The following is a 25,884-nucleotide window of genomic DNA, read 5'->3' as shown; positions in this document are numbered from 1 at the left end:
CCTATAAAATAAATGAATAAAGAAAGTCTTTATAAAAAAATGTCTATGATAAAAACCCCGAGATGATGAAGTACCTGTGGTTGTGTAATTTTGCAAAGTTTAAATGTTACTTAGTGAAACTCCAATAGGCTATGGTTTCCTAGAAAAGCGGTGCCGTAACTAACGGCCGTCTTTTTGGTGGCCAAGCTGTTGATTAATTGGGTGGAGTGTGTGTGTCAAAGAGTCAAATATGGGAGATGCTATAGGTATATACCAGCACCTCCATATATTTGACTCTTTAGGTATATACATACCTAAAGAGTCAAATAATACATTCAATATACCACCACCGAAAGTAATACCGTATTTAATGTAGGGGATGCTTTTGCTCCGCACGAAAATCTGATGTAACCGTATCTAAGACAGCAATCTGTTCATGATCAATCAAAACTTGTAATTATCAACTAGAGCTCGGAGAACCACTGAAAATACTTCGATTTTATTGCGGTAATTTTAGACAATTTTTTCTACCTATTGCTACTGCCTACTACTACTATTACTATAATATATATATATTTAATAAAATAAAATACGTTATTATGAAACATAAGATAGACGAGTATCACTTATTCCACGTCATTAAAATTCAACCTGTAGGCATCCCTACTCATCGACAAAGAAGATAGAGGTATGCCGAGAGAAAAAAGCCGGCGTAAAAAACTTTAGGTACTCTTTTTAAAAAAAGCAAATCATCAATCAACACATATTTTAAAACAAATATAGCAAATTAATTAGAAGTAGTAGCCTGCCCAGCTCAAGTCCGAGGCCAATTTCGTCGCCAACTTAAGTAGGTAAGCCTATTTACACAGCTTTTCTTTAATACGTTTCTTAAATTTATTAAAAGGCAGAGAAAGAGCCTCTATGATTTTCCTAAACAAAATGAAAAACATATATTGAATTGATTATTGCATCTTTTCTTTACTGTACAATAATCTAAAATCAATTATTTTTTCTCCAAATTGGATTTGAGTTACAACACCTATTAAAATAATATCTGTGACAACACGTACCTATACGATAACATGTTACTATTCTAAATTTTATTGAAAACAATGTTAATAGATTTAATATAAACTTGAAAAAAAAATTATTTTATAATACATTTGTTAAGACTTCAGTGGCGCGCATTCTAATTCGTAAAGGTTCTAATTCGCAAGACAATTTCTTCTAGTCTGCAGTTTATTGTTGGTGGTTGACACTTGAACCTTCCTAACTAGAAACCAAAAACATTATGACGTCTGTGACGTAATGGCGGAGTTCCTAGTTAGTGACTTGTGACGAATGGCGATTTTATCAAAGCAATAGTTTAGTAAATGTTATATATTATGTTAAAATTTACTTTAATATAAATAAACATTAAATAGAAAGTGAAAAGATTTAATTAAGGAATTAATTTGTACAAAATAATAAAAAAAAATTAATAGCATTACTGCGCCAGGTTGCAAATGTTTCCGATTTTTCATCATTTAATTTTACCGCTTTTTGATCAATGATGGTATTTACTGTTTTTAAGAATTATTAATATTAACAAACTGAAGATAATTAATCAATTGAATTAATTACAACCTTGTTGGTCTTCGGTGGATGAGTGGGACAAATCGGTCCATAATGGATTTAGATCAGTTAGTTATGAAAACAGAAATTCAGCCAAATGGTGATATTCTACTATATTATGTAGATGGTAAGTTTCATTATTAATCAATCATATCTATTTATTTAATACTTAATCTTGCAGTCTATGTTGTATTCAAATCAAATTTATTAAAGCTAGTGATCTCTGTTGCAATATATGTTTATGTTACAACAAATATTTACAGATAATCAACAAGTAGTTGAGTCAGCTGCAGCTTTAGTAGAAAATGAACAACAAGAAGATATACAAATGATATCAGAAACAAAATATGTAATTGAGGATACAGGAGAAAGTGAATCAGCTGATGAACTAGACCTGGCTCAAGCTAGTGAGCAATATGCTTGTGAGCAATGGACAGATGAAGAAATTAGACGTCTTATTGTATTTTATATTGATAACAAAGAGACATTTCAAAGTGGTACAGCTAAAAAGAAACATTTGTGGGCTGTTGCTTGTAAAACAATGCTATTGGGCAAACAGCCACTGTCGTGTGAATACAAACTCCGGGAATTTAGAGAAAAATATTTCCTCATACACTCTGAGAAGCTAAATCAAGTTAGCATACAAAGGCCATTCTACAGTCTTTGCCATAAAGCATTTCAAGATGAAAATCCAATAGATATGTACTTAAATGTATCAAATAAGGATAATGAAAGCATCAAGAAAGAAAACCCAATAAAAAAATCATTGGATACCAGTGTTGAAAAGATGCTTAATTTATATTTAAAGTATAAAAATATTTATGCTAATAATATTAATACAAAAACTATATGGGACAGAATTGCTAGGGATATGAATGAAAAAGATCTTGACTATTGGTACAAGCGTTTCTTAAATTATAAGCAACACTATATCAAAATGTTACATAAAAGAATTTATAGTGGAGATGAGGGAATTCATTGGCCTTATATGAGACATTTTGATCAAATATTTGCAAATGATGAAGAATTTCAGAAAAAATTTGCTGTTGTTGAAAACACCCCAACTGAAAAAACAATGGAATGGAATGAAATGGATAAAACATTCCTATGTAAATATTATTTTGATTGTTTGCATGAATTCCAAGATCCTACCATACCTAATGATTTTCTCTGGCATGATGTTGGACGGTTATTGGAGAAACCAGCAGAAAATTGCAATGAAAAGTTTAATTCAGTAAAAAATGAACATTTTCAGAAATTATTGGAGGGTGATTACAATTTATCTGAACGTCTTACATGGGAAATAATCATGGATAATATTATATATAAAGAAACATTAAAGGACTTAGAAAATAACTCTGAGGTGCTTGAAGATTGGGATACGGAATTACTAGACATACTTGTCCAATTTGTCTATGATAACATAAACTTAGTTAAGGATCCAGTGTGTTATTATGTATGCTTATCTGTTATTACAATAAAGTTAAACTGTGGAGTAGTATCCTGTAAAAATCAGTGGGATAATTTAGTAGACGTATATAAGAATATTTTGAATGACAAAAAAGAGAATCCTGAAATTCAAATTGATTGGCGTTACATTGATATGTTTGATGTAATATTCGATTATGGCATGGATATTCATTTACTTGACGGGTATAAGAAAGAAAAAGTTGAACAGAAACAAAATCTACCAGCAAAACTTGAAGGTAAGAAGTTGTTAAGTTTTTGAATATAATGTACTACTAAAATGACCCATTAAATTTAAACAATATCTACAAATTTAGACACTAACAAAATCCATGGTTTATTTATATCCAGGTCTCTTAGGCAGTCTATTCTCCACCTATATGAGACCGGGGCCATGGCTATAGTAGGGTATGAAAGAAAATTGTATATTTGTTCAGAGCTTTAAAGAAATAATGCATAGTGTTTCTATGTAAATTTCACCTCTCTGCCAATGTAATTAATAATTTAATAGTCAAAAATTATTTACAACAAAGTCGGTTATATTCTTTTTAATTTATCTATTGCTATTTCTCTTTTTCTATTTGGTCAATATCTGATTTGATGATATTGACCAAGTAGAAAAAGACTACTAACGATTTTGGTTTTGTTCCATTGACCAAAATTAAATTTAAAAAAATATAAGGTTCTTAATAAAAATGTCATTGCCTGTTAGGACTACAGGTTTATACAACCAAATATGAGTATTCCCTTTGATGTCGTTATAATAGATTTTGAATGTAATAGTAGGCATTTTTAAAACAATTGAAAGCTCTTTTTATTCATTTTTTTTTCTCTTTGGAAATATGTATAGTACTTTTTTGTTGATGTAAGTTGCATATCAATGAGCAGTGTTGGACTAGTGGCTTCAGCGTGCGACTCTCACACCTGAGGTCGTAGGTTCGATCCCCGGCTGTGCCCAATGGACTTTCTTTCTATGTGCGCATTTAACATTTACTCGAACAGTGAAGGAAAACATCTTGAGGAAACCGACATGTCTTAGACCCAAAAAGTCGACGTGTGTCAGGCACTGGTGGCTGATCACCTACTTGCCTATTAGATTTATTAGATTTAAAAATGATTATGAAACAGATTCAGAAATCTGAGGCCAGGACCTAAAGAGGTTGTAGCGCCACTGATTTATTTATTTTATTTATTTAAGTTGCATATCACATTATTTCTTTATATTATTACCTTTGTGGTTATTTGATTTTTATGCCTTAACAGGTGAATCCATGATGAATTGTGTGAACACAAGGTTTTTTCATGAAATTAACTAATATTTTTATACTGACTAATTTAATTTGATTTTCAGTTAAGAAAATAAACATAAAGGATCTGGAAGATAACTATTTTGATAACATTGATAATGATGATATAAGATTTGACGAAAGAGGTTTTACGACACGTGTTAAACGTGATATAGGAAGGGTGAAAGGATTAAAAATCCTAGAATATTACCTTAAAAATAAGGATAAATTTAATTCTCCAAATTATAAAAAGGCGGCCTTGTGGGAGACATTGTCAAAGCAAATTGGTATATCGTCCACAGAGTGTGCACACAGATTCAGAAACTTCAAGCAGATATATTTAAATCATGTCCAAAGAGAAATAACAAAACCTGAATTGCCAATAGTGTGGCCATATTTCACAATATGTAAGAAAGTATTCGGTTACAGAGCTGTTAAGGCCAAACTGAAAAGCAACAATATAAATGACACCGAAGACTGGTCACACCAAGATATAACTAAACTGATAAATTTTGCTACTGGCAACTTTAACGATGATGATGAGGAGAAATGGAGATGGGAAGAAATTGCAAAGATAACTGGCCATAGTGCAATGGCTTGTTTGGATAAATATTTTGAATTGAGGAAATGCTATAGGAAATTAAAAACAATGAAAAGCAATAATCCAGATAAGAGAGTGTCGTGGAAATATTTTGATGTTATGGATAAAATATATACAAGAGATATGGTTGCAGATGTAAAGAATGAAGTTCAAGATGGTAAGTTAACTCATTATTATGTTAATACTCGACTTGACCTTAATGCTTATAAAGGCCTGATTTCAGTTTAATTAGTGATTAGGAGAAAATAAGTGTGAACTGGATTCCTTACAATTACATGTTCCGTTTCCATTTAAAATCTCCTGGCTTTTGCTTCATCCTTTATTGTATTATAATGTATTATTGATGATCAATAATAATATTAAGATTAAATATTTATGTAAATATTATCCTTTAAACTAGCTGTTCCCTTTGTTTTTGGATGTGTTTCTTTATTTTTTCTCGCATTTAGTTTCCCTAGCTTTTACTGAAACTGGCATAAAGTTATAACTATTGCCTATAAAAAAAATAAGTGTGAACTGAATTCCTTACAATTACATGTTCCGTTTCCAACTAAAATAACCTGCCTTTTACTTCATCCTTTATTGTATTATAATTTATTATTCATAATCAATAATAATATTAAGATTTAATATTCATGTAAATATTATGTTTTTAACTAGCTTATCGCTTTGTTTTTTGACGTGTTTCTTTATTTTTTCTCGCGTTTAGTTTCCCTAGCTTTTACTTGAAACTGGCATAAAGTTATAACTATTGTCTATAAAAAAAATAAGTGTGAACAGCGACTGATTAGTGTAGGTGATTAGAAGTGTGTATATTTGTTGCGAGTGAAATGCGGGTAGCTACGTCCTGTCTCTACCTTCTCCCTAACTCGTTCCTGCCAAAACAAGTCTGGATAGGCAGCAGGACTCTTCGGTCAACTCTTTCGCCTCTTCTCGTTCAGTTCCTTAGACTCGGTAGCTTGCGCCATGGGTCTTCTATTAATCCATTTTCTAACTCATACTTTTCATGCAAGTTTAGCTTAAAATCCAATTCTTCCAATTGCAAGCGCGCTTCTTCATGTACTTGCTGATTAACAGCTATCGATTAACTACTAAAATACCCACCTGCACTGATCATCTTCAATCACTAATCACTTGCACTCGCACTATTGGTAGTAAGCATATCATCTATGTAACACAAATTTCTTAAGGCACCTATAAGTATATTGACAACCGAGTGAACAATTTTAATTCTAAGAAGACATCAAATACTTCCCAGCTAGGAACAAATTTAGTATTTTTCTTTACTTATTTTTTTCGTTTCTCACCGTTTAAACCTTCCAAATTTTCAAAATCTTCTTAAATAATTATATTTATAAAAATCAAATTAGTGAAATCCGGTCTTTCTTGAATTACAGCGAGAAAAAGAAATTCATTTTTACATATAAAGTTTCTTTGTACCTAAAACATGCGTAAGTAACTAAACACTTTAGTACAAAGATTACAAAAATAATGAAGAAATATATTAGGCAAATTTAAAGTTTATTAAGATATACATATTTTAAATACAAAATTAAAAAAACTCATCTAAATCTTATACAGTATTCTCGAACGCATTTCGACACACATAAATAAAATTAAAAGTCGACCCGTTAAGAGGTTAACTAACAAAAATTTATATAATATATAAAGATAACTATTTAAATTTATTTTCTTATATGTATTCTTGAAATTATCCTAATGGAAAAATGTTATCCAAGTAGGTTTAATTCAGGTAAAATAGTTTATTAAGAAATGCTATTTGCATTTGTGTACAAATAAAAAATTAAGTAAGTTTAGTGATTATTTTTTTTCTTATATACATACAACTGCTGTCTGTGACTGACATTTTTTGGGTATGAGGCATGTTTGTTTCCCCATGAATGTTTCTTTTATCTTACGAGCAAGTATTATAAAGGCCATTAGTACACAGATATGGGTTTAGATGCTCTTTGCGAATTATTAGTAAAAATAGTTTTAGACTTTTCGTGAAAATCCAAAGAACTATTCCAGTAATTTTTTATTTGAATTATTTATTTTTTTAGTAATGTTATGGCTACACATATCTATCTTAATATTAGAAATCTCCTGTCACGATGTTTGTCCACGATGGACTCTTAATCGATTTTAAATTAAATTGGCACACCGTGAGCAGTCTGGTCCAACTTAAGAGATAGGATAGATTAGATCTTTAATTATAGTCGCAATTTTATTTGATTGCAAATTATTTGTTTATTATTTGTTACAATTCTAACAGATGGCGCTGTTAAAAGTACCTACGTTTCACATTAGCTATCTACCTTTCACATAAGTTCTCATACCGTTTCCCTTGAATAGTTCACTACTATGTTATATAACAAAAACCTTAGCCACAGCAATGCTTGGCCGAGTCTGCTAGTATTACTATAAAAGAATATAGATAGACAATATACAAAGCAAAAATATATTACAAGTCTTTCCTAAGTCATAAAAATTCTCATGCATCTGAAATTTATACTTGAAACAGAAATAAATTGATATGTTATGTGAGTGTTATATATAATAATTTGTATGCCTTCATAATTTTGTAAAAATATAATGAAAACAATTTTGTATGTTTGTCAATAAATTAAACAATTATTACCTTTTTTTGGTGATGTTGATGTTAAGTGATGCCGCCGCCCATGGACAATCAGTGCGTTGCCGGCCTTTTAAGAATTGGTACGCTCTTTTCTTGAAGGACGCTAAGTCGAATTGGTTCGGAAATACTTCAGTGGGCAACTGGTTCCACAAAGTGGTGGTGCGCGGCTAAAACGATTGATGATTTTATTTTTCAGATGATGATTTTCAATGTCTGATAGTTATACCAGAAGGACAAGATATATCCCAAGCCCAAATTATTTACCCAAATGAAGAAAACCCCATAAAAACCGAATCAAAATCAAAGATCATATGGAATAGACAATCTAAAACGAAATTATTAAACCTATATTTAAAATACCTAATATCACACGATGAGATTTCTCCAAAGCAAATGTGGAAGGAGATATCCTCGGAAATGGACGGAAAATCGCCATTATCGTGCAAAAAGATGTATTTATTACTAAAGAACAGATATAGGAAAAACGAAATGAAATATAAACAAATGTTCGCGAAAATTATTCCACACGAAAACAAACCGAATGTCGCCGATTTGAGTGAGGAGAAGATTGAAGCGGCCTTGATCTTTTATCTTAGAAATATTGAGGATTTTCTTAACCCCCAATTAGAAGATATGATGTGGTCGGAACTTGCTGGATTAATATCGGAACCGGCCGATGTTATTAAAAAGAAGCTCAACCATTTATTCACCACTGGAACACCGTTTGAAGATCTCCTGAAGGAGATATCAGAGAAAGAGAAGATGTTTAAGATAGATCCCTCTGAAGGTTCTATTTGGACAGATACAGAGATAGAACGACTGTTGACCTGGTACTTAGCGCATTTGGATAAATTTAAAAATCCAGAATATGTGCGGAGCTATCTCTGGATGGAAGCGGCGGATATTCTGAAGAAATCTCCGGTGGATTGTTCGAATAGAATGATGAATATTCGTGCTCAATACAGGATGATGTGCAAGGAGAATCCGGAAAAATTGCAGCAGTGGGATTTCTATCATTTGTGTCAAAGGATTTATGGGACGGGGAAAAAAAGCGATAGTGAATAAAAAGTGGAATCAATTTTTTTTAGGCAACGGGCAGTTTGGGTGGAGACTTCCAACAAGTCATGAGGGCAGACATATCTGCGGCTGTTTTTTTTTTTTTGTTAATTTTAATTATTGTTAATGTTCCCAAAATAATATGAAATATAAGTCAAATTAAAAAAAATCTTTTTCATTTTTTTTATTTTTATTATACAAAAAATACATATTATATTGTTTTTTTTGTTTGTAATTTATTGATAATTAAAATAATATATCTAGCCGTCGGTTAAATTTATTTTAATAATTTAAAATATTTGAAAGAGAACCAACCGTTTCTATCAACACAAATACATAAGTATGTAATTAAAATGTTTTTCCCAAATATTCGAATCCACGGTCTTTAATACGAGCAGCTAATTGAACTTCATTCAGTTACAAACTATCATATCTTTATATCACGTAAAAACATTCTATATGATATATAAAAGGCCATGAAAATTGGTATAGCTGTTTTGGCATTTATAACATATGTTCACGTTTCGATGCGTCATCCATGCCAGTAGGACAGGGTGACAATTATGTGGTGCAAGGCCGAAGCTAATCTCATTACATACTGCGGTCAAAAGATATTTTTGTAAGGTTTTGTACCTTTGTAATCCTACCGAACATGGGATTAATATATGCATAACTCTATGTACTGCGCTTATATTCGAAGACATGAAAAGATTATATAAACCTATACAGTCTAAGAATAATCTTCTTTTTCATCATTTTTCTCCTACCTCGTAATTAGCTACTTTAGATATATTAATTGTGACTCTAACCTTTAGATTAGCTTTTACATTTTTAGTTTATTTATTTATTTCACAAATTCATACATTATCCTTACAGACTATTCCAATACTAATGTCGAGAAACATTAAATAAAATATAATAATGTACATATATATTAAACACATAATAAACTACATATCGCTACTGTGAACTCTCTCTGCGAACACACATGCACATATAGTGTCGGAGAAAGCATTCATTAGGCGCAACGTCCTGGATATACATATTATTATTTTTATTTTGTTTTTAGGTTTTATTTTATTTAAGTTGTAGTTACAGTTGATTTATACTTATTCCACGTCATTAAATTCGAACCTGTAGGCATCCCTACTCATCGGCAAACTCGACTATGCTCGATCCGATCACCATTATAAAAACAGTGGAACACGCATAGCCGATAGTTATAATTCATTGTAAACTTATAGAGAATTCATACTACGTATGGGCCCAATATAAATCTTCCAAGAGGGTTCCATATATGCATTAAAACTATCCAATGAGTCAATCAATGTTTCACTCATATTTTTTTCCAGTGCAAATCTTCAAGAAATGTGCCATGCCCACAGGCTTTCAATCTGCTGTATTATAAATGAAGTTATTAATAGGCTTGCAACATTGTATTTGATTGATTGAAAACTAGCGTTCATAACAGGCTTTTCTAGTTATAAATATCACTAAAGAAGAATATAATCCCGAAGAAAAATATATTTACGAATTTTGGCAAAGCAAAACAAAATCTAGACGATTTTCGCTTCTGATATTTTTCGTCACATAGGTGATTGTTTATATGACAAATATATATAATTCCAATGCATTGACGCATTCCCAGTACCACTAATTATATAGTATATAGGATAGCAATGGGATACTACCCGCTGTACGAGCTAAAAGCGTTGTGGAGGAAGACAAAATTCAAAGAAGTTATTCATATATTCCACATATTAAATTGTATTATGTGTAAGAAGCCATACAAATGATATCTGTGTCTAAGTAGCCTATCCAATGTAGACAGTACACAGCAACATTCCTTTATATTTTCACGTGAAAATTGTTTAGAATTTTTGTTTTTATTTTAGTGCGTGTGAAGTGGTGTTTTTTAATGGCGTAAGATACTTTGAATTGAAATCCATATTATTATAAAATATTATGTAATATAATAATTATTTATCGACCTCATATCAGTCCATTCTATTATAAATATTTTTGTTTTTAAATAAGGAAATAGTAATTCATTATTGCAGTTAACATTTTGAAAGCTAATCCTGACTAGGTTCTGTTTTTCTTGTGTGAAGTGAAGACATTTTTATTACAATTAATTTGCAAATATTTAATATAGTAAAATAATTTTCTCTTTGAGGATACCTTTTTAATTAATGCTTGTTTTTCTTAAAATCCTTTATAACAGAATTATGTAATTGCTTGGTTTTAACTAGTTTGTTATTACGTCATTTGGTACAACCTTAACTACAGACTTTTCTTAAAAGGATTAATGTGTATCTATGACTTCTCTTTAATTCATATAAAAGAAAATAAAATAGATTGCCGTTTTAATTGTGTAAATTCGAAATACATTCAAATATTTTCTTGGGTCAAAATATTCAAAGGTTGATTGTTTAGTGCTGTGTACAGCTGGCAGTACCTACATACAAAAAAATCTAATCGAAATTTTTTTAACAAAAAAATAATTTATGTTTACTACCGCGTCTCCCATCGGCATGAATATGTACGTTCTTGTATTCTAGTTCAAAGGGTGATTAATGTAATAAAAGATGCAGAGTTGACATAACGTTGTTGGTGTGATAATGAAACTGAAAGTGGACATGTATGCGTTTTCGTCTATGTTGCTCTTGCTGTTGCGGATATCAATTGCTGGTCGAGTACAGGCTGCTGTCAGTTTTCTGTAAGTATTACGAGATGTTTACCTTCTTTGTTTTTCGATTCTGTGAAAATTATCAAAAGATCCTAGCGGCCCTGGATTGTTTGCAAAAATTTACAAACGCCTGATAAAAAAATATTAGCAAATCTGTTGTTTATTTGAGCTCTCTAATTTGGCAGTAGGTACATAATTCTTATAATCATTATTTAACAATAAAATCTAATAATTTTGTTGATCAGCTTTCTATGATACAAATCAATCTTGAAATTTGTATGACAAGTCTTGTAGATAGGATTAGTAGTAGGATTTATAAAGAATGAAATTTGTTTTAAGATCAAATGCATCATATCAAGAAATGGAGTTTAAAGGGGAAACCAGTCTCTCTCTTCGTGACATATTACCCGTTAAAGCCAAGTATTACGATAAGAACAGGGCTCCAAAGTCTCTCGGCGAGCCTACTATCGTCTATTTCCATGTCACTGTATTGTCTTTGGATTCTATCAATGAAGAGAGTATGGTAAGTAACTTTTTATCAAATGATTATTTCCGCGATATTATATCTATGGGACACAGAGCAGATTAGGTGAGGTTGATGCTTGTAGCCGCCTATGGTCCCTTGCAAGGTTGCTATTTTCGAGCACAATTTAGATTTTTAAGTTTCGATTTTTTCGATTGAACTATTTTTTTTTCGGTTGAGATTATACATAATATTTAAAAAGAATCATGTTTGTACAAGTAACTGCAGGGTAAGGTAGAAAATTTGAGATTGTTTTTTCGATGTCTTTATTGTCTTCTTCTGGCTGTAGATTTGACTGTTGTCTTCCCTAAACCTAGCCTAGTGTGTTGTTTCTTGTATAACTTAGTCTTGAAGAATATGTCTGAAGCCTTTATTAAATTTTAAATGATAAATTATATCACTAAGTTTATATACCTTATCATGTATGACACATTAAGAATAATAACAAATATCCGAGACGATACCGTTTCACGAGTATAATGTGAATTTTTATTTAGTAATATATATTAAGCATCCTAATAAATTTTTAATTTGACATACATCGTCAAAATTGGTAAGCAATTTAGGCGTAAGCACAAACATTCATTTACCATAGAAAACGGAAAGATGACGAATCGTTGAACTAGAGTATACGAACAATTAAATATTTATGGATTACTTCTGCCAATTTGGCTGAATTCCTTTGGCTTCTTATGACATTTACGCTTAAGTGTATTCGGGCCAAAGTTAATCTTACCTAGATGGGATTATTCTATTGCCAATTAGAGTGTTTACAGTTCCTGGGTCATCGGGGTGTTTTAAGTAATAGAGGATTTTAGTTTTACTTTACATTAACCACTCGCGTACAACAATAGCGAATGATTGCAATGTAACAGTGCCTACGTCTGGCTATACTCTAGAGGCGTGACTCGGACGATTTAGAAAAATGCCACACTTATAAAACTAAGAAAGCGTGAGAGATCAAAATGTACAGTCTTATCTCTCTTACTAGAGATTTCTTAGAAGGAATATACATTTTAGGGTTTGTCATTCATAGAGTAATTAATAAATAAATCAGTGGCACTACAACCTTTTCAGGTTTGGGCCTCAGATTTTCGTATCTGTTTCATGATCATTTGTTGATCATAAAGGCGAGGCCAACCTGCTGTGCTTGACTTTTTGGGTCTTATGCAATCCGACTTCCTCATGATGTCTTCCTTTACCGTTCAAGCGAATGTTATATGCCCACATAAACAGAAAGACCAGAGCCGGGGATGGAACCTACGACCTCAGGGATGAGAGTCGCACGCACTGCATCCATAGTAAAACATCTAAAAAAGTGCAAAGCTCTCATTTTTACTACCTATGCTAAATTATGCAAAGTAAGTCGCTGAATTAATAAGAGAGGAATAAAAGACTGCAATGGTGACAACTCCTACAAAATTGTACTCCTAGAACCAACTTCAAATATCACTAAATATCCATTGAAACCCCCAAAAGTTTTTGTTCCTTTCCTAAATAAATGTAGCACCTAAAAACCCCGGTTTATCTTATTTTACCCTACATTAAAAACACTACAACACAAGACAATTAAGTAATAAATTTTATCAACGAAGCTGGGTTATTAAACATACTAAAAATGTTAGATATATGTATTCCAGACATACGTAGCAGACATATTCCTGGCGCAGTCCTGGCGGGATCCAAGGCTCCGACTCCCAGAGAACATGCACGAGGAGTATAGAATCCTCGACGTTGAGTGGCTGAACAATATCTGGCGGCCAGACTGCTTCTTCAAGAATGCGAAAAAAGTCACTTTTCATGAAATGAGCATCCCGAATCATTATCTGTGGCTGTATCATGACAAGACTCTCCTGTATATGGCTAAGTATGTCAATATTCTATATTAGTTTATCTCTAACTGATAGACAGTAGTATAGGTATAGTTTTATTTGTTGGTTGTTTAATTATTAATTCTATCAAGGTCTTGAATATACTATTAACGTTAGTTATTAAATTAACATATTTTTGTTATAATTTCTAAATGTTTACGAAAATTTACAAACGCCTGATAAAATAATTTTAGCAACATGTAAGGGAAATTTTATAGAAAATATTAGGTAATTTTGCTAATGTGTATTCTAATTTATTTATTTATATATTTATTAAAGAAACAAAACAGATACAGTATAAAATTAAAATAAATACATTGGACATAACCACAAAATGTTTCACTGATAAAAAATAAGTTACAAAGCAAAGCAAAGCTAAACAAAACATGACAGCACAAAATGTATAAATTAGAAGAACGACAAAAATGCTAGTAGCCATAATAAAGACAAAAGATACAAGGCTTAGGACATAGTTTTAACTTCTTAAATGAAGCAGTAGAGGAGTAGGCAAAAGGGTCGATATTAGTGGCAGAATCCAAAGTATACCATATATTCCCAAGAAATATTGTGCTTATTAACAGATTGTGTTAGGTTTAAAATAAAACTGTGCAACCTTGCATTGTTAATTATTTACTTCTCTTTACATTCATACCTAAGTTATGTTTAAATATTTACATTGTATGTTCGCGTGGCAGACCCATTTCTTAGACATGATTAACTTAAAAAGTCCTCTCGGTAGTTGTGTTCTGCGATATTGAGCGATTCTCGATTGCGAGGAACTTGCATGGATCTTCTCATGTCATTTTTTCACGTATTCCCTTTTAGTTACATATTTTCCTAAGTACTTGACTGTCCTCATTTTAACAAGTGTTGCACACATCAATAAAATTAAATTAAATTACAGATTGACACTAGTGCTGTCTTGTGCAATGAAGTTTGAATCGTATCCCCATGACACTCAAAGTTGTTCTATGATGATAGAGAGCTGTAAGTATACAATTTAACAACAAAGATCTCCGCCAGACCACATAAATTCGTCTGGCTATATTTGGCGGTTTTCTTAGAAAGCTGTTATGAGTTAAAGTTTTATTTACGAGCCTATATAAGCTAAATTTAAAATCAAAACACTGTTTCAAAGATTTGTGCGTTTCAGGAGTTTGAAGACTTGTATTGTAATGGTAGTTGTGAACGAGCTAAGACTTGATTGTTACGAACGGAAGTCATTCTTAAGTCTCTTAATATTAGCTTAAGTCCTACTCTTTTAATAAATTTAATTTAAAGGCTTTTTATTTAATTTAAAACTTACCAATGTTCAGATCGATCATTCCGATAAACCGCCTCAACGAGCTATTCTATCCAAACATCAGAAATTCGCACTTTGAAATAGATTTTTATCTAATTTTTTTTGTGTCTTCGTGTTAGTTCTTATATTCCTCTTAAAAACGAATTTATCAGCGTGCCGTGCGTTGGCAAGCTTTTAACACTTATATTTAAAAATGTTCATACACAAATAATATTCTGTGTCTATATTACATATTTTGTTGCAATTGCTGTATTATCTTACCTTTATTATGATTATATATTTTAATTTAGAATTAAATATAGAACATAGCACAAGCGTTTTAACATTATACTTGTGTGTCTGGTACGTTTATCAGTGTATTTCCGGCTAGCAATAAATTAAATTTAGTTTTTAACATTACAATATGATTTCGAGTTAATCGCAATTTTAAATATTGTTTTAGTATCGCACACGGTACATGATCTGGTGTTTATATGGAACCTGACGGATCCGCTCGTCGTCAATCCAGAAATAGAGCTACCACAGCTGGATATATCAAATAATTATACTTCTGATTGCACTATTGAGTATTCTACAGGTGAAGTTATTTCATAAGTCCTTTATAGATTTACTTCCTTCTTAGGAACTTTTTAATTATTATATCGAAAATAGTTAGCTTACGGTAATACTATTTACATATGAAATCCATAGGAAAGACAACGCTAGCATGTAATATCATTCGTAATTGCTACGAAACGTTGATTTATATTATGTATATTCTAAAAGCAATCTGTTAATCTTAATAAAACGTACCTGCAAATGTCTGCAAAGAGTATTTAAGTCTGCTAGATTCGGGGACTTTAAATTTTCGATTTAATACTAAAATTTTATTGATAATTTTAAGCCAAAATAATCAGGCTAAGACAAAAACGTTATTTACAATACTATCAGACATTTAAAGTATTTCCGAACCTATTCGACTTAGGGTCCTTCTAGAAAAGCACGTACCAATTCTTAAAAGGCCGACAACGCATTCGCTAACCCTCTGGCATTGTACGTCCACAGGCGGTATCACTTAAGATCAGATGAGCCTCTTGCCTGTTTGCCCCCTGATCTAAAAAAAAATGTGACGTTGACAAACATTGCTTTGCAGGCAATTTCACCTGTTTAGCAATTGTATTCAACCTTCGTCGACGCCTGGGCTATCACCTCTTCCACACTTACATACCGTCAGCGCTGATCGTAGTCATGTCCTGGATATCATTCTGGATTAAGCCGGAAGCCATCCCCGCACGGGTCACTTTGGGAGTCACTTCACTTTTGACATTAGGTAATTTCATTATTAATTACTTCTATGCATCTTCTCTCTTCTACAGGGAGTTTTGTTGAGTTTGGATAATATGGAACTGGTTCCAAAATATGTAATGGTTATTTAAAGTTCATAGTTAGTACGTTGTAGAGAAAGAGACTTTATTCAACATAATCTAAAGGATTTTTTAAGTTAAAAGAGAAAATGCAGTAGCCACTCGGATTATCTTTGTCGTTGGCGTGTCTCACAATTACAGTCGCAGATAGGCGAGTCGTAGGAACATATAGAAGAGTTTTAGTTCAAGTAACTCTAGGATTACAAAAAAAGGAAATTTTTGTACGAAACTGAATGTTAAATATTTTAAACTACTTAAATAAATAAAATAAAAATAAATAAAAAAGTAGATCAATGAAGGTCGGAGTATCAGAGTATCTAACTTGAAATAGTCTTAATGTACCTAACATTTTAAATACACCACGCAAGCGAAAACGTTTTATATAATGGTTATAGAAATTTTAATTTTAAAATGGTAATTTTTTTAGCGACACAAAACACGCAATCTCAACAAAACCTTCCTCCGGTCTCATATGTCAAGGCTATTGACGTGTGGATGTCATCCTGTTCGGTTTTCGTCTTTTTGTCTCTCTTCGAGTTCGCTGTGGTCAACAATTATATGGGTCCAGTAGCGACGAAGGTCATGAAAGGGTATTCTGATGAAGATCTTTCGAGAGATTTGGATGCGTTCAAGGTTGGTGCCATTTATGCCATTTTCAATTTATTTAGCGGGCAACACATATCAAGAATCTATGATGAGATGAGATATCTAAATTCTGGGACCCTGAATTTAAAAAACCATTTTGCAATTGATAATACAAAAACTTTCAGCTTAATTTTTTCTTACGTTTTGCAGCACATTTTCCCAAATTCAGTGGATCCTCGCGCAAGTACGTCGGCCTCGCTCCCGCAATACGACACATTCTGTAACGGGAGAGAGACGGCTATATACATCGATCGCTTCTCTCGATTCTTCTTTCCATTCTCCTTCTTCATTCTGAATGTTGTTTATTGGTCTACGTTCTTGTAGTTTCTCATGAATATTTGAAAGTTATATTGTTGCTGTATACACCAACAACTCTGTGAATTACTATGAAAAATAATGATGAATGTGAAATGTAAGATTGAATACTAGATGACCCGGTGAACTTTACTTTAGGTGATACGACCTACACATATGTATGCCAAAACCTAATACAACATTTTTAAAACAGCCCAAAGAGATCCGACTTCAGACTACAGATATGAAACACAAATTTCTGATTCTATAAATATATGACAACCGAGTAACAATTTTTAATTTCCAAAAAAAAAACACAACAAATATTTCCCTGCTAGGAACAGTTTTTATTGGAAAATTCAATTATCGTATTAGTATTTTTAATTATTATTTACCACCGTAAATTTTCATTGCAATATCCATTCTCGAGTTTTAGCGAGACAAACGAACAGCAAATCATTTTTATATATATAGATGTAAGGAAATAAATTTCTCTTCAAATTATTGGTGTGGGAGAATAACAGTTCGACATGACCCCATATTATCGCCACCCCATCCAACAGTTCAAGGTTTTGCCTGTATGATAGCTGTTTTAGTATTTATTAACTTATTAGTTCTTTGGTTCTACCACGAATTTGCCAAAGTATTAATCGCTAATATTAAGTTACTTTTTTTTTAAATAATTTTTTTTTCTCCCATATATCCTGCCTGTATGATAGCTGTTTTAGTATGTAACTTATTAATAGTTCTTTGGTTCTACCACGAATTTGCCAAAGTATTAATCGCTAATATTAAGTTACTTTATCTAATTTTTTTTACATAATTTATTTATTTATTTTTCTCCCATATATAACTTTTGTGTTTAATACTTGTCTATCAATTTCAACAGCTCGAACAATGTCCAAAGAATGTCTTACTTTGTATTGACACTTACAATCTGCGCCTACAAATCCCTACGATGACGTAAAACACACACACCATAAAACACGTTCACAAAGTTACCACTCAATACCCAACATCTGGACCTTAGACGAATGATTTAAATAAAAAAAAATCCTTCATTGGCGAGATATATTTTGTTCTTTTCTCACCCTAGTGATCTATCCTACCCTTCAAGTCAAGGTTCAACTCTCACAGGAAACATCCTTATCGACACTGTACTGATAACCTCGTATAGTCAAAAAATCGTTTATTTTTTTATTCTTTGATTCTTATGTCATTTAACTGGTATAATCTAAAGTAAGGACTTATACTATAAACTATGGACAAAGGCATATACTGATATAGGAATATTGTCAAATTTTCGTTTCTTTGTTTTTTTTTTGTTTCCTTTAACATTTGGTTCTCTGAACATACGAGATGATCGTTCTACAACGGTCAACGACGTTATGCTATAGAACCCATTTCCGATAGAGTTACGCCAACAGTCAAAGACTTTTTTTATGAAAAATAAGAAGAGGCTTCAGACAGATCAGTCAGTTCTTAGTCTAATCGAGAATCCTTCCTTTAGATGGGAGCAAGATTCCTTTCTCCAGTTTCAAATACGCTCCTTGTTCCTTGTTTCTGCCAGTTAGCGAGTTTTTTTCAGGGGTCTGTTCCATTAAAAGCCTTATCGTAAAACTAATTTAGAATAACTTGATTGTGTACTGCCAATATCTTTTCCACTAGATTCTCACAATCATTAATGTTATTAATTAATTTAACTAACTGTTCATCAAGCATTCAATTTTAATAATTACATCACTTGAAATACTTTAACGTGTTTAAGTTTTCTAGATTTTATTAGACATAATTATTACGTTGCTAATGTAATAATTATTTATAAACCAATTCAGTCTGTTTTTAGCATTATTCCTGTCATTTGATTTCAGTAGCAGATCGATAGGTAATATTGTTAAATCTGGTTTGGTTTTAATAAATCGTAGTAACGGTTTTAATTCTAATAAAATGAAAATGGTTTAAAATATATATTTTAATTTACACTTAAACCAGTCGTGTTGACCAGAGCAGGTTTGGCATAGCCACTAGTGGCTTCATCGAGCTACTCTTATTTTTGGGTCGTAGGTTTGATCCCCAGCTGTGTTCCAATAGATTAGAACCTATTTCTATGTGTTCATTCAACACTCTTACGGTGAACATCGTGAGGAATTCGGCATGACTTGACCCAAAAATCGATATGTATGAGTCACAGAAGGTTAATCACTTACTTGTAAGAAATTATCACGAAACAGATACAGAAATCTGAGGCTTAGACCTAAATGGTTGTGGCGCCATTGGTATATATTATATTGTTGACTACTATTCATAGCAAGGCCAAATAAGAAAACTAAAAATGTCAGGGAGTAAATTTTAGACACCTAACTAAGGGCCAGTTTCACAATGTCCGGATAAGTTCCAAATAAGCTATTTATTACTTATTGGTAGGATAAATAGTATTTTTGCGTTTCACGACTGTCAGATAGCGCTGTACGTCATGAAATTCGAAGTATCTTATTTGGAACTTTTATCTTTCGAATAATTTATATGTTGCATAGCTATTTGACACTTTATCCAAACATTGTGAAACAGGCCCTAAGTCTATTATATAACCAAATACTATGTAACCAAAACTTGTAAAAATGGCTAATGTCCATTGACACACAACGTTTGACAAATAAAAAAAAGGCATTAAAGATGCATGTTCGAGTAAACATAGTAGGTTAAATTTGGGACTAATGTAATTAATTATTAATTGCAATTGTAATTGAAATTTAAGTTTCTCACGTGCATAAAATACTTTTTTGTAATGAGAAATAAAGTTCATTAAACATTACATTGGTACAATTTGATGTACGTAGGTGTCTTTTTATTTTTTACTAAGTGTATTAATAGTATTAAATTTCCGTAGTACAAAAAACATTTATTACGTATTTAAATATTTGGTTATATCATTAGAAGCATTAGAAGACACTTGATTGTATAATAATAATTAGTTAAGAAACCTCTTGTTAATAAACAGTTTAAATAAAACCGCATTTTAATCTTTTTAATTAATTAAAAATTATATTCCTAACGTGGAATATCTCCACCTGCAAATCCTCCTACAACCTATCTGCTCATAGTCAGAAGACTGATTGCACGATGCGCAAAAAAAAAATGTTACAAAAACTTCGCAATGTACCTGCTTAAAAATTTTATTAATTGACCGTATGAAACAAAAACCCCTACAGAGACCTGATGACATCATCATGAAACAGCAGTGCTTTGTGATGATATATGTATTTAGTTATGACCACATCATATATGATATATCTTACAATATGATATAAGATATATTTTCTTAAACACATGGACTATTTAGATAAACATAATTAAATAAGTAAAAACTGGCGAAGGCTGAAAGTAGGCTGAAGTATTTATTTCGATAGACCTCATACATTCAAAATTTGATTAATAATACTTATACTTAACAGTTGATTCTATACTTGTGTTATATAAAATAAACCCCTCTGAAATAAAAAACATCTCTGCACCCCTAAACATTGTTTAAAACTTAGTGATAAAGTCGTATCGTTGTTAGTGACCAAATTATTTGAAATATTAATATGCGCCTGATTATATCATCTTGTCGGTCAATAGCTTCCGATGTTATTCATTTAAATTGTGCAACAATTTGCTGTTTATCTTATATATTGTTTTAATTGGGCAATTCTGTTCCTATTGCTTTGTTGTTATTGATACATTTTTTATCTGTACTAAGCAAATTTGGGGTACTAAGTACGCCTTACGTCCAAACCCAATAACCTATCTCAATCCATTTTTCACCACCTGAGAAGGACATTTTAATCTAAATACTGATAAAAGGGTGCCAATAACTAACGAACGGATTGTAATAGCCATCTGTCGATAAAAGCTATCCATGGTAGGTCGGATCGGTGTCTGTGGATAGAACTTTGTATGAAAATGACAGTTCAACTGTGCAATTTTTAAAATAATTAAAAAGCTGTTGGATATGTTTTAAATATATATTGTATATTTTAATATTATTTGTACGGTTTTGTTTACTTTATATTGATTATCAAATATGAGTGTAAAGAGCGAAGAGATTGCATTCTACCCGTCACCAAAAATGGATTGTCTTCATAGGGTTTGGTTATTGGGATGCAGATAGAAGATCGATCGACTGTTACTAAGCAGAATGGCTAGAATGTGTAATCTGCTGCAGGATCCGAAAAATCATATTATCTTTAATCGCCAATCGGTGAGCAGTCATTCTGTTATCTCTCTTATTTTGTTGTATTTTGAAATATTTTTATCTTTGTAAACATATCGATTATATTAATTATTATATTATAAGCATTGTTTGTGCGCGCCATTCGTAATTATTATCGAGGCCACATATCTTTATAATTTGTAAAACTTGTTTTCTTCCTTTTTTTTTTGTTTTTTCTTGTGTGACGTTGTTGTGCGGCTATTAATAAATATATTTCTGAGATTTATTCCCGGTAACATCGTTTTATATATTCGATATATTTTTCAATATATCATTTAAAAATATTATAATATGTTAAGAAAAATAAACGAAATATATGGGTAACACTGATAATGTTTAGAAAATGATAAACGGCTTAATATAGAAAGTTGTCAATGCTTTTATTGTTTTTTGAAGAAATGTCCGTTCCTCTTTACTAATCAACCACTGAGATCAGTGGGCCCATTCTTTCATAAGGGTCCCCTTCTATGGAAGGGCTACGCTTTCACCGCATCTTTAGGGCTCATAAAGCATGAAAATAAAAGAAAATCGCAGGGCGCCAGGTCAGAACTGTACGATGGATGACTCATTATCTCGACACCTGCCACAGACAAATATTCCGCAGTCCGTTTTGCGGAGCGCCCTGAAGCATTGTCGTGGTGAAGGAGGATCCTGTTTCGAGGGCGCTGCTGTCGAATTATTTCCAAGCAAACAGGCAAACAGCGATTGACATATCAGTCTGCAGTCACTGTCCTTCCATCTTCGAGCACAACTATCGCGAAATGACCTTTCCGACAAAGCATGAGGCAATCATATTTTTTCCTTGACTTCTTCCTTTCTTTATCTTTGTTGGCCGATCCTTGAAAGGAAACACCCATTGAGCTGATTGTGTTTTGGTTTCGGGTTCGTTCGGCAATATATCCAGCTTTTAACCTGTGACGATGTCAAATATAGCATTTTTGTCACCGCCGTTGAACTTATTTAACATTTGGCGACACCAGTCCATGCGAAGGGGTTCAATTCACAAAAACAAATGACAAATGAGTGCAATATACTACATTAGGTTACAAAAGAGTTCTAAAATTGAAATTCAAAAAAGTTTTCATTAGCAATGTTTCTAACTGGCCAGTTCTAAACATTTTCAGTGTTACCCACGTACAATCAACACTGTCCTTCAGAATAAAATGCTTAGACGTCATATTAGGTCTTAGGAATACAAATGACGCGATTTAACAGTGCAAAAGGCAGCCTAGACGATCAATTTGAATAACATTCTAACTTAGGTATGTTATATTATTGTTCCAGTCTAGACTTTGTTCGATGTGTTAAGGCGAAGTTCATTTTAATTTATCAACATTTTTATTAGTGCAAAAGAATGCTGTACATCAGTCGTGGCGAAGTTCATTTTTATATAGCTCGGTTGCTTGACGCTATTTCTTTGATTTTAAATAGTATGAATGTACTACATACAATAATTAGGTAGGAATTTCTGTCAAATAATATTTAAAATCTAACTTTAGCTAGTAAAAAGCATGAATTGTAAAAAAATATTTTACACTTTATGGTTTTTAGATAAAACAACCTAAACCTAGTGTGAAAATTATATCCATAAGGTTCTAGGTTCGATTCCAACTGTGCAGCAATAGACATAGTACGAATCTAGCACTCGCTCGAAGGAAAACATCGTGAAAAAACCGGCATGTCTCAAATCTTGCATGCCCAAGTGTTTGGCTGTATTCCGCTTTGGCAAGACAGCTCCTTCCAGAGACACTGTTCTCTTCTCTTGTTAATGTGAACTGATTTCGCTGGACTTTTAGAAAAAAACCTAGGCATACATTGCATAATTGAAATAAGTATTTTTACTGATGACTAATTCTCCAAATGGTCAGCGCCTTAATAATAACCTTTTATCGAATACGAATTGGATTGCCGAAAAGCGCGACACAATTGTTTATATTTGCATACAACACCGTCTAGACTGTGCGTGACTCGACTTAGGTTTGATGCCCGGTCGTGCACGGCGGATGCAATTTTATGTGTTTAGATTTTTGGTAGGGTTCATTTTTATTATTATTATGAGCAATGTTAGCCTAGTGGCTACAGCTTGCGACCTCATCCTTGAGGTCATAGGTTCGATTCCAGGCTGTGCAACAATGTACATAGGAAATCTGAGGCCAAGATCTAAAAAAGTACTAGCGCCATTGATTGATTTATTTTGATTTAATTTTTTATTATAATATATGTTCTTGCTTATTTGTTATGTGATTCTTAATAGGGGGTGGCAAAACACTGATCTCCACTTGGTCCTGACTCACGCTTCATCCAGCTTCATTATATCCACTATGCTTATCGGTTATGGCTTTTAACTTATCCCTTCTCTCACCTTGTCTGGTATTTAACCATCGAATATCTATATATGTTGGAATTAGTTTATATACGCAATAAACTTAAAATTATGATTGAATAAGACGGGTTAAACCAAAACTTTAGGCACACCGAAAAATTATTAAAAAAGACGCAGAATAGAAAAGTCAGGTTATTAAATTAAGCGACAAGGAATACTCATAACTGTATATAATGATAATAATATATCCTGTGGGAGTTTCCGAAATCTTAGAAGTCTTAAAAATATACTTTGGTCATGGGCAGAGGCAGATCTAGTATTTGTGTCTTGTGTGTATATCATGAATACCTAAGACCGTATACAAAGTTTGTGTTGATAGCGATTTTAGCAAGTTTTATAGAGACTGTAAGAATCTAATGCATGAGTTGTAACCCCCAGCCCCCAGGATCACCTTCATACGCCTTAACGTGGGGCAGATGTAATCCAAAGATTATTATTTTGATTCGAGTTTTACGAACTGTGCGTTACAACCTTAACTACAAAGGCGGCTCATAAGACACTTATATATGATGACTCATTTGTGTCTGAAATCTAATTCTGTATATGGTCATAAACGCCTGCAAGTCATAAAACATTTTATGACTTTGCTGCCATACTGCGGTTGGAACGGCTTAAGTTATAGATTAAAGCGTTTATCGCAACTGTTTATCTGGTGCCAAAAGCAATGCTAGACTCTACTAGAAGATGTTGCGAAACTCATATTTGGGGCCTGCTAAATTTACTTTGCCAATTATAAATATATAACGAATTTCTATGTAAATCGTCGTGACCAGGCAAATGTTCGCAAATGAATTCAATGATTGATATTAACAAATTAAGGATTTTTTTTCTAGAATAAGGTTCACAAAAGAGTCCAACTTTACATAAATTACAATCCAGCCTTTACAATAATTGTGGCTAATAAATAATATTGTGTTGACTTAAGTTTCTACAATACTAGTGAGTGGGGGCCGAAATACGAAACGTCATTTATGTTTTTAAAATTTCCTCTGGTCAAATAGTTGAAGCTATCGACATCACCCAGTCATTAAATATCCTATAGATAAGCATAATTAGTTACATTATAATACAGACAAAACTTTTAACTATCTATTTTAGCAGAATAATTTAATAAACATACATTTCTATCAGCATTATTTCTATACATTGTAATGAATATCATGACGTAAAAATCGCTGTAGATTGTACCACAACTTCTGTAGAATTGTTTTAAAATATTATCTATAGCTTTGTAACGGTAATATTTTCTGAGGATACATCATCAAGCTTAAATTAACTTTGATTACTCTAAAGGTATACTGCTCTTTGTATATAATATTCCTGGTATACTAATCCTGGGAGCGATGCCCGCGAGCAGTTGGCATCGAACTCTTAAACCGACTTCAACGAATCTGGCGAGGTTCAAGATTCATAATGCTGCTTAAAAAATAGCAATTTAGCCGTTCCTAGAAACACAAGCGCAAATTTAGTAGTTTCTTGCTTCAATGGTATTGGCCTATTTACCAATTGGATTGACGTAATTCAGGCAACTGCAGACAGAATAACCTTGCAGACAGTGGATCATGAGGTAGGTCCGTCCCGTATACCCAGAATGTGTAAACGCATATACAGGAATGATTTGGTTCTTTTTTATCATCCAATAAACGTGTTATCTCGCAAAAGTTTAATAATAAAACACAATGTTATCAGGATGTTATTAATAATTGCAAGTAATATTCTATAATTACGACCCAATAAATCATATTTGTTTCGATATAAAATTGAAAGATTGACAGACAGACAGGCAGGCATTGATAAGAATCTATTATTAGCATTATTATTGAATCTTTAAAGTGTATTTGTGTTGGCCTTGCGGTTCGATTACCGGTTGGACACCGATG

At 32.2% G+C, this 25,884-nt stretch overlaps 2 protein-coding genes across 3 annotated transcripts; both read left to right on the top strand.

The window, feature by feature from the left end:
* The first annotated feature begins 1,300 nt into the window (after nt 1-1,300).
* LOC110995553 lies at nt 1,301-8,737 on the top strand. Its single transcript, XM_022262764.2, has 4 exons — nt 1,301-1,720; nt 1,857-3,299; nt 4,412-5,104; nt 7,782-8,737. The coding sequence occupies exons 1-4, from the start codon at nt 1,624-1,626 to the stop codon at nt 8,648-8,650; spliced, it is 3,102 nt and encodes a 1,033-aa protein (XP_022118456.2). The 5' UTR covers nt 1,301-1,623; the 3' UTR covers nt 8,651-8,737.
* Nucleotides 8,738-9,986: 1,249 nt separating this feature from the next.
* LOC110995544 (glycine receptor subunit alpha-4-like) lies at nt 9,987-19,821 on the top strand. Of its 2 annotated transcripts, XM_022262751.2 has the most exons (9): nt 9,987-10,564; nt 11,203-11,360; nt 11,670-11,853; nt 13,494-13,720; nt 14,629-14,711; nt 15,470-15,604; nt 16,160-16,336; nt 16,858-17,063; nt 17,226-19,821. In XM_022262751.2, the coding sequence occupies exons 2-9, from the start codon at nt 11,263-11,265 to the stop codon at nt 17,397-17,399; spliced, it is 1,284 nt and encodes a 427-aa protein (XP_022118443.1). In that variant the 5' UTR covers nt 9,987-10,564; nt 11,203-11,262; the 3' UTR covers nt 17,400-19,821. The 2 variants fall into 2 exon arrangements, with proteins under 2 accessions (XP_022118443.1, XP_045488235.1); XM_045632279.1 differs by lacking the exon at nt 9,987-10,564 and having other exon boundaries at nt 11,152-11,360.
* The last annotated feature ends 6,063 nt before the right edge of the window (nt 19,822-25,884 follow it).

This window comes from Pieris rapae, chromosome 18 (assembly GCF_905147795.1).
Source record: "Pieris rapae chromosome 18, ilPieRapa1.1, whole genome shotgun sequence".
Taxonomy (NCBI): domain Eukaryota; kingdom Metazoa; phylum Arthropoda; class Insecta; order Lepidoptera; family Pieridae; genus Pieris; species Pieris rapae.
The sequence above is the reverse complement of the archived record's forward strand: the minus strand, read 5'-3'. Positions and strand labels throughout refer to the sequence as shown.

Coding starts and splice junctions, on each gene's coding strand:
- LOC110995544 (XM_022262751.2), top strand. CDS start 11,263: ATGAAACTGAAAGTGGACATGTATGCGTTTTCGTCTATGTTGCTCTTG. Junction 13,721..14,628: donor ACTCTCCTGTATATGGCTAA/GTATGTCAATAT, acceptor ATTAAATTACAG/ATTGACACTAGTGCTGTCTT. Junction 14,712..15,469: donor TTCTATGATGATAGAGAGCT/GTAAGTATACAA, acceptor ATATTGTTTTAG/TATCGCACACGGTACATGAT.
- LOC110995553 (XM_022262764.2), top strand. CDS start 1,624: ATGAGTGGGACAAATCGGTCCATAATGGATTTAGATCAGTTAGTTATG. Junction 3,300..4,411: donor TCTACCAGCAAAACTTGAAG/GTAAGAAGTTGT, acceptor TTTGATTTTCAG/TTAAGAAAATAAACATAAAG. Junction 5,105..7,781: donor AAAGAATGAAGTTCAAGATG/GTAAGTTAACTC, acceptor TTTATTTTTCAG/ATGATGATTTTCAATGTCTG.